Source organism: Dendrobates tinctorius, unplaced genomic scaffold, assembly GCF_039654945.1.
Source record: "Dendrobates tinctorius isolate UK_male_01 unplaced genomic scaffold, ASM3965494v1 ptg000064l, whole genome shotgun sequence".
In the NCBI taxonomy this organism is placed as follows: Eukaryota; Metazoa; Chordata; class Amphibia; order Anura; family Dendrobatidae; genus Dendrobates; species Dendrobates tinctorius.
This window is the reverse complement of record NW_027361732.1, coordinates 5,290,523-5,304,942: the sequence shown is the minus strand read 5'-3', so window position 1 is coordinate 5,304,942 and position 14,420 is coordinate 5,290,523. Positions and strand designations below refer to the sequence as shown.

Genomic DNA, 14,420 nt, shown 5'->3' with positions numbered 1-14,420 from the left:
CCTGCCTCAGTCAGTGATTGGATGAGCACACATTGTGTGTGTTGAGAGGGAGCCAGTAGGGAGAGACCAGTAGGGACCCGTAAGTGTCATAATGTTATCAGTGCTCCTTTTATTCTATAAACCACCCTGAGCCTTCTGGACACCCCCTTAAATGATGATGCCAAAAAAGTCTTATGCCATTTAATTGTTGTACTTTTCAATCACTACAATGTACCAAAGCAGAATTAAATGTAAACATATTATTTATTGGTTGAAGTGCACATTTTTGAGTAGAAGGCTTTCACTTTTACATTCATAGTCATTTTAATCTAAAGTAGTGGCGTTCTGTGCAGGTGCACTGGCTAAAGAACTTAGAAGCTGTTGCTTCCATAATAGAAATGTATTCTTTTTTTAGAACAAATGAGATTATGAAAACAAAACCTGCAGATCAAAGCAAAGAAACAAAATCCAATCCCCTCTGGTTAACGGAAAGAACAGGAGGAAAGTCTTATGTGGGAGAGATGTGTAGTGCAAGAAGTGGATTGCGTCAAATACAGAAGCTTTTAGGCTTCTAAACCAAGTATCGTACTGTATATACTCGTGTACAAGCTGAGTTTTTCAGCCCATTTTTTGTGCTGAAAACGCCTACCCTCGGATTATACATGAGTCATTGTCTCAGAAACCGACGGGGGAGGGGGAGCTGCAGAGCAGCCGGTCACAGAAGGCCGGAGCCGACGGCTGCGGCTGTAACTGTGCACGCTGCTAAAGAGAAATGAATATTCATTTCTCTTATAGTGCGCACAGTTACAGCCGGAGTCGCCGGCTTCCAGCAGTGGCCGGGCTAGCATGGGTGCTCGCTTATTAAGGTAATGAATATTCACCTCTCTCCACTCCCATAGGTATGGAGTGAATATTCATTCCCTTAATGAGCTGGGACATGTGATTGCCTGGCCGCAGGAGCTGCTGGCACCGGAACAAGATGCTGCGAGGGCCCGCAGGGAAGGTAAATAGGATGTTTTTGTTATGCTTTTCTCATGGGGGCCACACATACAAGGATAGGGATGAGGAGCCATGCATACAAGGATAGGGATGAGGAGCCATGCATACAAGGATAGGGATGAGGAGCCATACATACAAGGATAGGGCTGAGGAGCCATGCATACCAGGATAGGGATAAGTAGGGATAAAGAGCCATGCATGCAAGGATAGGGATAAGGAGCCATGCATACAAGGATAGGGCTGAGGAATCATGCATACAAGGACAGCAACGGGGGAGCCATGCATACAAGAATAGGGATGAGGTTCCATGCAGACAAGAATGGGAATAAGGAGCCATATAGACAAGGAAGGGAATAAGGAGCCATGCATACAAGGATTGGGATGAGGAACCATGCATACCAGAATAGGGATTAGGGGACAATGCATATACTTATACTCGAGTCAATAAGTTTTCCCAGTTTTTCGTGACAAAATTAGGTGTTTCAGCTTATACTTGGATCGACTTATACACAAGTATATACGGTAATCACAAATAAAGAGTAACAAACCACGAGGTTGAGTTTTGTTTTTGTAATGTCGCAATATAGTGACATATATATTCGCGTCAGCTTACTGCGACTAATGAATATATGGGCTCCAATATTGCTGTAAATGTTAAAAACATAAGGTACTTATTCAACGTCTTTTGATCAAAAGAGCACGAAAGCCACCGAACCACATTAAGGTGTACCTTTCAATATGGATGATCCCTAACCACTATATGTCCTACCTCTCCATGTACCAAACCAGACCTCTTCTGAATAAGGAGGGTGGTAAAGGAAACCAGGCGTAGCTCGTAATTGAAACCTTGTATGGGAAAGATGGGTGGATAAGGGTGCTGAGCCCATGATGGGGCCACCCCCCGATATATACTACAATAAAGAAAGAAGAGGGTCCGCACACCTTTAGTATTAAATTAATGTACAGGTATACAAATGCAATTTTTGTATTCTTTTGTTGCAAATTATTATTCTTGTTTCTGTGCATACCTGTAATGTTGTTATGTCTCAGAAACCGTTACCAGTCTTGTACTAGGCCATGTATCCCCTTAATATATCGCGCTAAACATACTATGCCTTTATTAAATAATTATTTTTGAATGTGGTTCTTAAATTACTTGACCTCAATCAAGTGGGTAGCGCTGAATCCGGGAACAGTCAAGTGTTTGATCCTCTAATCCAGGGGTCCTCAAACTTTTTAAACAGGGGGCCAGATCACGGTCTTTCAGACCATTGGAGGGCCGGAATCAGTGTCGGACTGGGGTGCCAAGGGCCCACCAGTAACATTGACTTTGGGGGGCCCACTTTTTACCTGAATAGAAATATTACACTACCCTGGTTCACAAATTTACCTGTATCTCTATATAATAATAAACTGGGTAGTTTGGTTAATGAATGATGAGATGATGGTTTTTCTTTGTAAAGAGTGAAGTAAGTGAATTATGCCAAGTACTGCCCATGCAGTGGGGTTGGGGGCTCTAATCTGCACAGGGGCCCACCGGAGGATTCCCCTGTTACCCTATGGGCCATTCCGAGCCTGGCCGGAATATATACTGCTCAAAAAAATAAAGGTAACACACACAGCCTGTTGCAAATAGAATAGTGTTCCCTTTATTTTTTTGGACAGTATAGTTTAAAAAAAAACTATGATCAAATTCCTATGCACACTGCACAGTCCGTATCTTATTTTGAAGTAAAACAACAAAACAGGAACAAATACAATATTTAAAATGAAGTAAAGTTAAATCAACAAACTTAACAATTTTTCAATGGGTTCTTTGAATATCCTACACTTCGCTGCAAAAACAATATACTACCAATAAAATTGCCCACACAGAGACATACAGACTGCACTGCCCATGAATGCAGTCTGATCAGTGCCCATCAATGCAGCCTTGCCAGTGCCCATATTGGTGGAACTCCACTTTTACCTCAGGCTCAGACTGGTGTGGTGCGAGAGTCCCCAATAGGCAGGTAAATGTCCCCAGTAGGTAAGTAAATGTCCCCAATAGGCAGGACAGGTCCCCAATAAGCAGGTAAATGTCCCCAATAAGCAGCACAGGTCCCCAATAGGAGCCGGCGATAAAAAAAAAATAAATAAAAAATACCAGTACTCACCTATGTCCCCTGCTGCTCTGAAGAGGCACCCACTCGACTCTGTCTTCTTCTGGCACAGGCGGCGTGACGCTATCAGGCCGCGCAGGCGGCGTGATGACAATCATGTCGTCTGTGTGTGCTGCATACGGAGGGCTGCGCAACGTTTTTCTTCACGGCCTTGTCGTTCCGCCCGCGATTACAGGGCCCGCCGGCATTGAACTGCAGTGCAGGGGCCAGATAAAAGTCCTGGGCGGGCAGCATGTGGCCCACGGGCCGTAGTTTGAGGACCCTTTCTCTAATTGCACCCACCAGGGTTTGATTGATGGGCTGAGCTTTGCTGAAGTCACGCTGTTCAAATGTTACATAAAGTAGGCAGCTTTATTGGTACACTGTGCATGCACCAGAAGTAGAGGTGATTGAAGGCTTTCTTACCACAGGTAAAGCCTGTTTCACATTTCCGTTTTTTGACATCAGTCAAAATCCGCCAATCGTTATAATGGTCGCCTATGGGCGGCGGATCCGTTGCCAACCGTTAATTGACGGAATCCGGTAACGGATCCGCTTTTTTACACTGAGAATTTCCTTGCCAGAAATTTAACCCAAAATTCCGTTCTGGCGGCAGAAAATTCTCTCTCTCCCCTATATTCCAGACTCGTGTTCTTTCCAGCAATACCTGATAAAGCGGATCCATCAAAAAACGGATCCGTTGGCATCCGTTTGTGCAACAACGGAAACGTTCTCCCGGATTTGGACTACCGTAAAAAAACGGAAATGTGAAAAAGGCCTTGGATGCGCCTAATCAACTCGTTACATGCATTAGAGACAGCTGTCTTACATAGTCCCCTTTATAAAAGACTCCTGTCCAGACTCAATTAATCACGTTGCTTATATTCTCCTTGCATATCTGAAGCAATTTTAAATCTGCATCAGAAACGCACTTATTTCATGCTGTGTTTTTCCAGCCAGCACTTTTTACTACACTTTTTACTACAGGTCTTAGAAGTAACAGGCAGGTAGCTGCTACCTACCTGCCTTTTGTGCCCAGCTGGCGCAGAGCCTACTAATGGCAATTCAGCGGCTCCTGCTGACATCATGTCAGCAAAGCAATAGCTTCTCTTCCACTCTGCTCTGTTGAGGGAGCACGACTGTCGACAGTACGCTGATTGACAGCTGGCTTCACACTTTTTAAAGGCTTGTGCACATGACTGTAATATTCGGACGTGTGCGATCTGTCGTTTTATCCTATGGATCCGTACACACAGCATGCCACAGTTGCCTCCAATAATTGCATGGCATTCACCCATTCATGTCTATGGGTCCACGGAAATAATTGTATCGCACTCGGATGACATCCGAGTGTGGCCTGATCTTTATGGACACATAAATTGATAAAATAGAGATTTTTTTTTCTTTTGCACGCCCAAGAAAATAGGATCAGAGTGTGGTTATCATAAGCGGACCAATTTTGGCGAATGAGAGAAAATTGGTTGTCTAACCCTATCCTATTTGCATGGAGTCAAATCAGCATGATATTGCAGTCACTTCCCATTGACAGAGAAGCTCAGAAGAAGAAGAGCTGCTCACATCCCCTAGAATAACACATTCTATAGCACAGCTTCTCAAATCCTATATAAAAGCTGAAGCAGGGAATGCAGCTCAGCAATCATTTAGGGTGCTATTTGTTTAGTAAGCAGGGCCGATGTTAGGTGCAGGCAGACCAGGCAGCTGCCTAGGGCCCCCGCTTTCCCAGGGCCCCCCAGCTAGCGGCACATCGCACAGCTGCTATGGGGCCCCTGTGAGGCACGGGGGCCCGCCTGCCCACAGCACTGACTCCCCCCCGTTGCCGCATTGAACTGTACCGGCGTCATAGACACTGGTACAGTTCAAAGCAATGATGGGGGAGAGAGCGTCAGTTGACGCTCCCTCTCCCATCATTCCCCGCTCTGCCTCTGACACATCGGGTGCGCGATGACATCATCGAGCACACACAGTTTACCAAGCAGAGCAGGAGACAGGAGCCGGGAGCAGTGCGGGCACGAGGAGAAGGTGAGGAGTGTTTTTTTTTTTTTTTTTAATACATCTGTGTGAGTACTGGACTGTGGGGCCATTCGGGGGTTTGGGGCGACTATATACTATGCTAGGCTATATACCATGTGGTGCTGGGCTATATACCATGTGGTGTGCTGGGCTATATACCATGCTGGGCTATATACCATGTGCTGTGCTGGGCTATATACCATGTGGTGCTGGAATATATACCATGCTGGGCTGTATACCATGTGGTGCTGGACTATATACCATGTGGTGCTGGGCTATATACCATGCTGGGCTATATACCATGTGGTGCTGGGTTATATACCATGTTGTGCTGGGCTATATACCATGCTGGGCTAAATACCATGGTGGGCTGTGCTATATACCATGTGGGGCTGTGCTATATACCGTGTGGTGCTTTGCTATATACTGTGTGGGGCTGAGCTATATACCATGTGGTGCTGTGCTATAAACCATGTGATGCTGGGCTATATACTATGTGTCTGTGTTGTATACCAAGGGGGTAAACTTTACATTATATTCTATGGGGGAGGTTGTGTTATGTAATATGAGGGGTTACATTATATTCTATGGGGAGGTGGGCTGTATTATATTCTATTTGGGGCTACATTATATTCTATGGGGGGCTGTATTATATTTATTATAGTCTATGGGGGGTGATTGCATCATACTCTATGAGGGGGCTACATTATACTATATGAGGAGGCTACTTTGTATTCTATGGGGACTGCATTATATTCTATGAGGGGCTAGATTATATTGTATGGTGGCTTTATTATACTTTATGAAGGGGCTACATTATATTCTATGGGGGCTGCATTATGCTATATGAGGAGGGCTACATTGTATTCTAAGGGGGACTGCATTATATTCTATGGGGGGCTAGATTATATTGTATGGTGGCTTTATTATACTTTATGAGGGGGCTACGTTATATTCTATGGGGGCTGCATTATACTATATGGGGAGGGCTACATTATACTATATAAGGGGCTGCATTATACTCTATGAAGGGGTTGCCATATATTCTATGGAGTGGCTGCGTTATATTCTATGGGGGGGTTACATTATATTCTGTGGAGTGGCTGCATTATACTCTGTGGGGTAGCTGCATTATGCTCTAAGGGGTGGCTGCATTATACTATAAGAGGGGGGCTGCATTATATTATATGGGTGTTACATTATATTGTATGGCGGGGCTGCATTATACTATATGTGGGCTGCAATATACTGTATCGAGGACTATGGGGAATACATTATATGAAGAACTAAGGGGTGCATTATACTATGGGAAGTGAATTGTACTACATGGATGACTATGGCGATGCATTATACTATATGGAGCACTGTGAGGAGTGTATTATACAATATGGAGGACTGAGCAGTGTATATTAATATATCTGGAGGGCTATGAGGAGTGTATTATACTATATGGAGGACTATAGGGAGTGTAATATACTATATGGAGGACTGAGGAGTGTATTATACTATATGGAGGACTGAGCAGCAGTGTATATTAATATATTTGGAGGGCTATGAGGAGTATATTATACTATATGGAGGACTATAGGGAGTGTAATATACTATATGGAGGACTGAGGAGTGTATTATACTATATGGAGGACTATGGGGCACATTATATTGTATGGAGGACTATAGGGAGTGTATTATACAATATGGAGGACTATGGGGCACATTATATTATATGGAGGACTATGGGGTGTAAACTGTAGATGTGCTGCTGATAACATGATACTGTATGGTGATAGATTGATCCATTAGTGATTGCTCTGTCCCCATCATTCTTTCTCAGATGGTGGAACGAGGCCGGGAAACAAGTATTGAACGATTTCAATATTGTTGATCACACTCATTTAGCGTCCTGAACTCCGCGCATGTAAATACAACAGAAATGCTTCGGTGTGATGTGCACTATGTTAGCATTTGGGGCCCCATTTTTAACTTTGCCTAGGGCCCCACTGTGCCTAAAACCGGCCCTGTTTGTAAGAGAATGTTACAGCTCATGGCTTAGCGATAGTCGTAGGCAGAGAAAGACATAAACATTCTGAATTTACTTTACAGATAGCGTGAATATCAAAATAGCCGTGAAGAGCGGTTACCATCCATTGACACACAGCTATATATATGGAGAGGTTGAAAGGAATTGGAACGAGTCCTAAAAGACTTCACCACAAATCAAATTTTGGGGGAAAAATCTTCTGTAGCTGGAAAATTCACGTTTTATAAGATTCAATCATCTCTAGTGCAGTAAAAATTCTGAAAGAATTGACTTTCTGCATTTTTGAAAAATATAAAATTAAAAAAAAGCACCACAGGTCAAAAAAATGCAAATAAAAAAATGCATAGTGGAAATTGGATTTTCAAAATCTCATTCATGTTGTTTTTACTGTAAAACGCTGCTTTCTTCCCACACTAAACCAGTCTGAGTCACTCTATCACTCCTTGTGAGGCGAACACAAGGGGCCAGAAATAAGCACAATGACCAAAAATTAGGAAAATATCAGTTACAATCTTTATTAGTACACAGAATTGCACAAAAGGATATTAGGTAAAACAAATGCATCGGGCTAGAGACCCCATTAGACATAAGAGATTATTATGATGTATAAGTTATCAGTAAATGAATCAAGTGTATCATTTTGCTCATTTCAGGCCCCTTGTTTTCTCCTCATAAGGAGTGATATAGTGACTCAGACTGGTTTATTATGTCTTAATAGCACTATATAATATAAGGATGACATCCCGCTGTTGATTTAATCACTGTCACTACGTATAAGTAAACCCTGAGACTGAGATTTCACAGTCATTTTTTTTTTAATTTTAGCTGGATCATATAAAAAGAAAGTTCTGCTTTCTTACATAAAGTTTAGTCCATATAATCCTAATATGCAGCATTTAAATGGCAGATCTGGATAGAGCATTTGCCTTAGACTTTATAACATTTAGTAAGGGGCAACAGATATTTGTTAGCAAATTTGCTAATGGAAAGGCATCTTGTGAGATGGATCAGGCGTTTCTTGTTATAGAAGAGCAGCTGGAATAGAGCATGGAGTGATTACAGGCCCAGAAGGGTGGGCTGGTTGGAACTACGGAGGCTGTAGACACATGGTGGCAAAAAGAGAATAAGCGCAGTAATGAATGAGCAGAGTAGACCAGGAGGCTCCGTGAAGCAATGTAGCAGAGTCCCGTGGTGTAGCTGAGTTAAGTACACACGTGGTCAAAATTGTTGGAACCCCTCGTTTAATGACAGAAAAACCCACAATGGTCAAAGAAATATCTTGAATCTGACAAAAGTAATAATAAATAAAAAATCTATGAAAATGAACAAATGGAAGTCAAACATTTCTACCATGCTTCCATAGAATGTTTTAAAAAATATAACTCATAAAATAGGCCTGGGCAGTAATGCTGGTGCCCTTAACTTAATATTTTGTTGTACAACCTTTTGAGGCAATCACTGCAATCAAACGATTCCTGTAACTGTCAATGAGACTTCTGCACCTCTTGACAAGTATTTTGGCCCACTCCTCAAGAGCATACTGCTCCAGTTGTCTCGTGTTTGAAGGTCGCCTTTTCCTGACAGCATGTTCCAGCTCTTTCCACAGTTGCTCAATAGGATTTAGGTCAGGGCTTATAGAAGGCCACTCCAGAATAGTACAATGTTTTCCTCTTAGCAATTCTTGGGTGTTTTTAGCTGTGTGTTTTGGGTCATTATCCTGTTGCAAGACCCACGACCTGCGACTGAGACCAAGCTTTCTGACACTGGGCAGCACATTTCTCTCTAGAGTCTCTTGATAGTCTTGAGATTTCATTGTACCCTGCACAGATTCTAGACACCCTGTGCCAGATGCAGCAAAGCAGCCCCAGAACATAACAGAGCCTCCTTCATGTTTCACAGTAGGGACAGTGTTGCATCCGTGGACTGCCTTTAAGATGTCACTTTCATTCTTACATGTCATCTAGCCTGCAATTTTTGTCCTCCTGTGGATACTCTGTTTCTCCTATTTGGATATTACCACAAGAAATCTTTTTTTCTAGTAACAAGAATATTCTGATGAAGGTCCAATGTTGGGACCGAAAACGTTCAAATATATGTGTCTGGATGGACCAAGAATATAAAAGGAACTGTTTTTCACATACTGAGTGCCAAGTTTATTACTTTATTGATTTCATGGGTTGGATACTCGACTTGAGCACCAACATTCAGAATTTTTGAGTGCCGTGTTACTTATATCCCTTATGTTTCTAACCAAACACATAGGTGGAAGTGAACTGTTATCCTTCGTAACCTGACTTACCTGTGCTACTTCAGAGTCTTATTAATCACTTAATCTTTTCTAGATTTGTATTAAAGGAAAAATACATATATTCAAATATTTAAGTATACAAGCGTGTCACATGGAGAAGACAGGAGATGCGTTTTATCTTCATGCCATTGAGAGGCCTATTCTGCAGCAACATGCTGAGGAAAGGTAATGCACCATGGTATATTTCCACACGTGATAGCTGTATACAGTATTTTCAGTATGATACATCTTTACAACCAAAGATTGATTCACACAAATCAAATTAGTTTGTCACAACAATTATTTATAAGTTCTTTGTTTCAAGGCTTATTCAGCTATGATGTGGTCTGGGTTCATAAATCAGCTTAGAGCAGGTCAGAAAATGACAAATCAAAAAGTCTGTCAGAAGGAGCTCACTGATCGAATCTCAGTTTACTCATTCAGCAGCCAGCTATAGACAGTGCAACGCAGAGGTTATATAAGGCAAAAGTGCAACACTTTTAATGACACCAAATTGCATTATTTTTAGCTCCAATTACATACATTTAACTTAAAAATTGTTCCCAAAGGTGGAAATCGCCATTAAGGCCTGAAAATATGGGAAATGTGTTAAAATAAGGCAATTTGCTTTAATTATTTTATTTGTGTTACTGCTCCAACTTTGGCTGCCTTCACACATTGTGGCTCCAGTACATTTTTTTGCCACTGCCATAACAAAAAAACACACTGTTTGTCGCGATTTTCACATGAACGCAATCTTAAATGAACCTGTCCAATGATTTTGTGCTGCCTGACCCATAGGTAACCCAGGTAACCATAGGGGCCCCGCGGCCCTTAGAAACCCGATGTTTACGTTGGTAACCAGCGTGCAGCATCGCTCATCGCTGGCTCCCGCTGCCACACGCAGCGATGCGCGCTGGCCAGCGGGAGACCAGCGATGAAAAAACGGGCCAGGACGATCCAGCATGATCAGCGATATCCCGCGGGGGGCTGATCGCTGCTGGATGTCACACACAGCGATCTCGCTGGAGAGATCGCTGATGTGTCACAAAATCAGCGATCTCGCCTGTGAGATCGCTGTGTGTAACGGGCCCTTAAGACAGGGCTATCAGTTTTCAAGTCCTAATCAATCCCTTTAAACAACTGTCGATTGACTACATGTCTGACTATTGGCGGTATTTTAATAGCCTGTTTAGACAGGCTGACTGCATTTCCTTGGCGCACAGTAACCAATAATAAGTCGTTTTGTGCACACAGACTGTAATTGTCATTGTATTTTTAAGAATACTTAAATCTAATTTCATATAGTAAAAGGTAAGGTCGGCACTAATCCCAAGGACAGGGTAAACGCATTGTAGCGACAGTATTCCCATGTGTGGTGCATAATATCTCAGAAGGTTCAATGTAACATGTCAAGAAGTAGATTGGCACTCACCATGTAGTGTTATATAAAGACAGCAGTTTATTTTCCTTGCATGGTTGTAAGTAGAGATTGGCGAACCCGAACAGTAAAGTTCGGCGTTCGTTCCGAACACCTACTGTTCGGGCATAGACTTCACCAGGAAGTCCGGGTTACTGTTTGAGTTCAGCCCCCTCAACACCAGTTGTTTGTCACGCTGTCATATGCATGACAGCGCAGCAAATACTGCTTCTGATCGACAGTAAAATCATCACCGCCAGTCAGAGAGCCGCGCTTCACACGATGTCACCTGGTAGCGTGAGTTCGCAGCTTTGATTGGGGGTAAAAAGTTTACCTCCGATCACTGGTGTCGGCTGATGGGACTTCTGCTCCCATCAGCCTACTCCTGCTGTTGCTAATAACAGCTTGAGTAGACACAGCTGATGAGAGTATTCTTCAGCTGGCGCCTATGCTCTAAATAAATCATTTAAAAAAAACCTCCCCTGTATTTTTGCAAACCAGCCAGGCAAAACTGACATCTGGGGGATGCAACCCTCAGCTGTCAGCTTTAGCAAGACTGGTTATCAAGAATAGAGGGGTCCCCACACTTTTAAAAAAAAATTATTTTAATAAATTATTTTAAAAAACGGCGTGGGGTCCCCCCCATTTTTGATAACCAGTCTTGCTAAAGCAGACAACTAGGCGATAGTATTCTTAGGCTGGTAAGGGGTCATGGATATTGTCCCCCCAGCCTAAAAATAGCAGCCCACAGCCACCCAGAAATGGCACATCTATTAGATGCGCCAATTCTGGCACTTTGCCCTGATCTTCACACTTTTCCTGTAGTGTTGGCAAGCGGGGTTCATATCTCTGGGGTTGGTGTCACTTTTGTATTGTCTGGTGACATCAAGCCCACGGCTTAGTAGTAGAGAGGCGTCTATAAGACACCTATCCATTACTAATCCTATAGATATATTGTAAATAAAGACACAGCCAGAATAAAGTCTTTTATTTGAAATTAAAACAAAACACACTTTTCCTTTTTTTTTAGAAAAAAAAAAATAAGAAACACTGTTATACTCACCTAACACCCTTTCTGTTGTACCAAAACAAAAATAAAAAACAACAATATCGCTCACCTGTCCGTCTTTCTGTCCCATGCTGCAGTTCTTGTCTGGAGATTACTACTTTTCAACCTGGACGGTGCCAAGATGTGACCGTCCAGGCTGAGAACCACTGGTGAATGAGCTGCTGCGAGCGCATCATCAGTGACTAGCGGTGACGTCATCGAGGTGATTTCACCTGACTAACCAGAGTTTTGTTAACAATCGTCAGTCTGATTACTCTACACAGTTATCGGGAATGAGTGTTCCTAGAAGCTCTATTACATGATTCTCAGCTAGTGTAAACATACCTTTATTCATTCACTTGAGCAGACGATGCATGTAAGCATTTATGCTGGCCTTGCTAGTAACATTTTTCTAACATGAGAATTATGGACATGCAGATTGTATGCAGGGTATGGCTGAAGTAAAAAACGACAACCAAACTTTATCCAGTAATTTCAGGCAAAAAAACCCCTAAATTCTACATAATCCTTACTTCCACATATGACCTGGGTGGGGATCTTAATGGTTGTGTTATTCTATGCAGTGTTTTAATTGATATTTTTGGTGCATATCTAGCATTGAAGACATTTTTCCATTAAAGAAGGACTCTGATTCTGGTGTTGGCAGTGACAGTGGGGAAAAGCGGTTATCAGCCATAGAGGTAAGTGACCTTCACGGTTGTATACACAGTCTCAGTATTGTTGTTATTTTTTTATTGCTACTTCATTATATCTTCACTGCAAAATATAACTTCTATTATTTTAGATAAAATTATGTGTTATGCCCTGGTTAGCTAGCATTGTCTTCTGTAGGCTGGGTGCCCATGATCCGCAACTTGCAGCGCTTTGGATGCAGTGCATGTTCGCTGCATCCAAAGTGCTGCCGTCTATTGAACGCAGGTAAATCCACATGTGTTCACTGAACCGTGCGGAGTCACCGTGTCCAATCTCTATATATAAAAATGAATGTATGTATGTGTGTATCACCAACCAATCACGAAGCATCTTTCATTTCACCAGAGCTGGTTAAAAGCTGAGCTGTGATTGGTTGCTATGAGCAAGTTTTCCCACTTGACAACACCTCAGCAGACACTGACATGGTGGGAGAAATCTAGCACCCCCAGGAACATAAGCTCCCAGCCATTGTCTGCCCCCCAGAAAGGAGCAGCGAGCACATGACAGAAATGAATCCCCCCTCCCGTGGATGAATGGTATGCAGGTTAGGGCAAATCCACTCAGCGTTTTGGTACTGACCCCAGGCCTTTCTTAAAGGGATCTCTGGTATGGAAGGCAGGGCAAATCCATCCAGTGCTTTGGTTCTGACCCCATGCCTCTCTTAAAGGGATCCTCGGTATGGAAGTAAGGCAATTGCCTTCAAATGCTCTGGTACTGAGGTCCCCCAAGCTCTCTTAAAGGGATCTCCTGTATGGAAGTTAGGGCAAATCCCTCAGCGCTCTGATTCTGACCCCAGGGTTCTATTAAAGGGATCATTGGTATGCCAGTCAGGGCAAATCAATCCAGCGCTCTGGTTCCGATCCCAGGCTTTCTTAAAGGGATCCCCGGTATGGAAGTTAGGGCAAATCCACTCAGCGCTCTGGTTCTGACCCGAAACCCCTCTTAAAGGGATTCCCAGTGTGGAAGTGAAGGCAAATCCAATCTGCACTTTGGTACTGACTCCAGTCCTCTCTTAAAGGGATCCCCGGTATGGAAGTCAGGGCAATTGCCTTCAAATGCTCTGGTACTGACCCCAGGCTCTCTTAAAGGGATCTCCTGTACAGAAGTTACGGCAAATCCCTCAGTGTTCTAATTCTGACCCCAGGGTTCTATTAAAGGGATCATTGGTATGCAAGTCAGGGCAAATCCACGAATCGCTCTGGTTCTGACCCCAGGCCTCCCTTAAAGGGATCCCCGGTGTGGAAGTTAGGACCATTCCACTCAACGCTCTGGTTCTGACCCCAGACTGATGGGATGATGTGGGATATTAGGGGGAGTAGTCCGGTGGCTCTGGCTGACAGAATGATGCGGGATATTAGGGGTAGTAGTCCGGTGGCTCTGGCTGACGGGATGATGTGGGATATTAGGGGTAGTAGTCCGGCGGCTGTGACGGGATGATGTGGGATATTAGGGGTAGTAGTCCGGCGGCTGTGACGGGATGATGTGGGATATTAGTAGTAGTTGTCCGGTGGCTCTGGCTGACAGGATGATGTGAGATATTAGGGGTAGTAGTCCGGCGGATGTGACGGGATGATGTGGGATATTAGTGATAGTTGTCCGGTGGCTCTGGCTGACGGGATGATGTGGGATATTAGGGGTAGTAGTCCGGCGGCTGTGACGGGATGATGTGGGATATTAGTGGTAGTTGTCCGGTGGCTCTGGCTGACAGGAGGATGTGAGATATTAGGGGTAGTAGTCTGGCGGATGTGACGGGATGATGTGGG

The 14,420-nt window shown here is 43.4% G+C and overlaps 1 protein-coding gene across 4 annotated transcripts in view; it reads left to right on the top strand.

The window, feature by feature from the left end:
• The window catches only part of LRCH1 (leucine rich repeats and calponin homology domain containing 1), a 323,294-nt gene that overhangs the window by 178,418 nt on the left and 130,456 nt on the right, over window positions 1-14,420 (top strand). For all 4 annotated transcript variants that reach the window (XM_073580257.1, XM_073580255.1, XM_073580256.1 and 1 more), the window contains exons 6-7: window positions 9,531-9,661; window positions 12,560-12,644. In XM_073580257.1, the coding sequence (XP_073436358.1) occupies window positions 9,531-9,661; window positions 12,560-12,644 (216 nt within the window). The remainder of the gene's footprint in view (window positions 1-9,530; window positions 9,662-12,559; window positions 12,645-14,420) is intronic.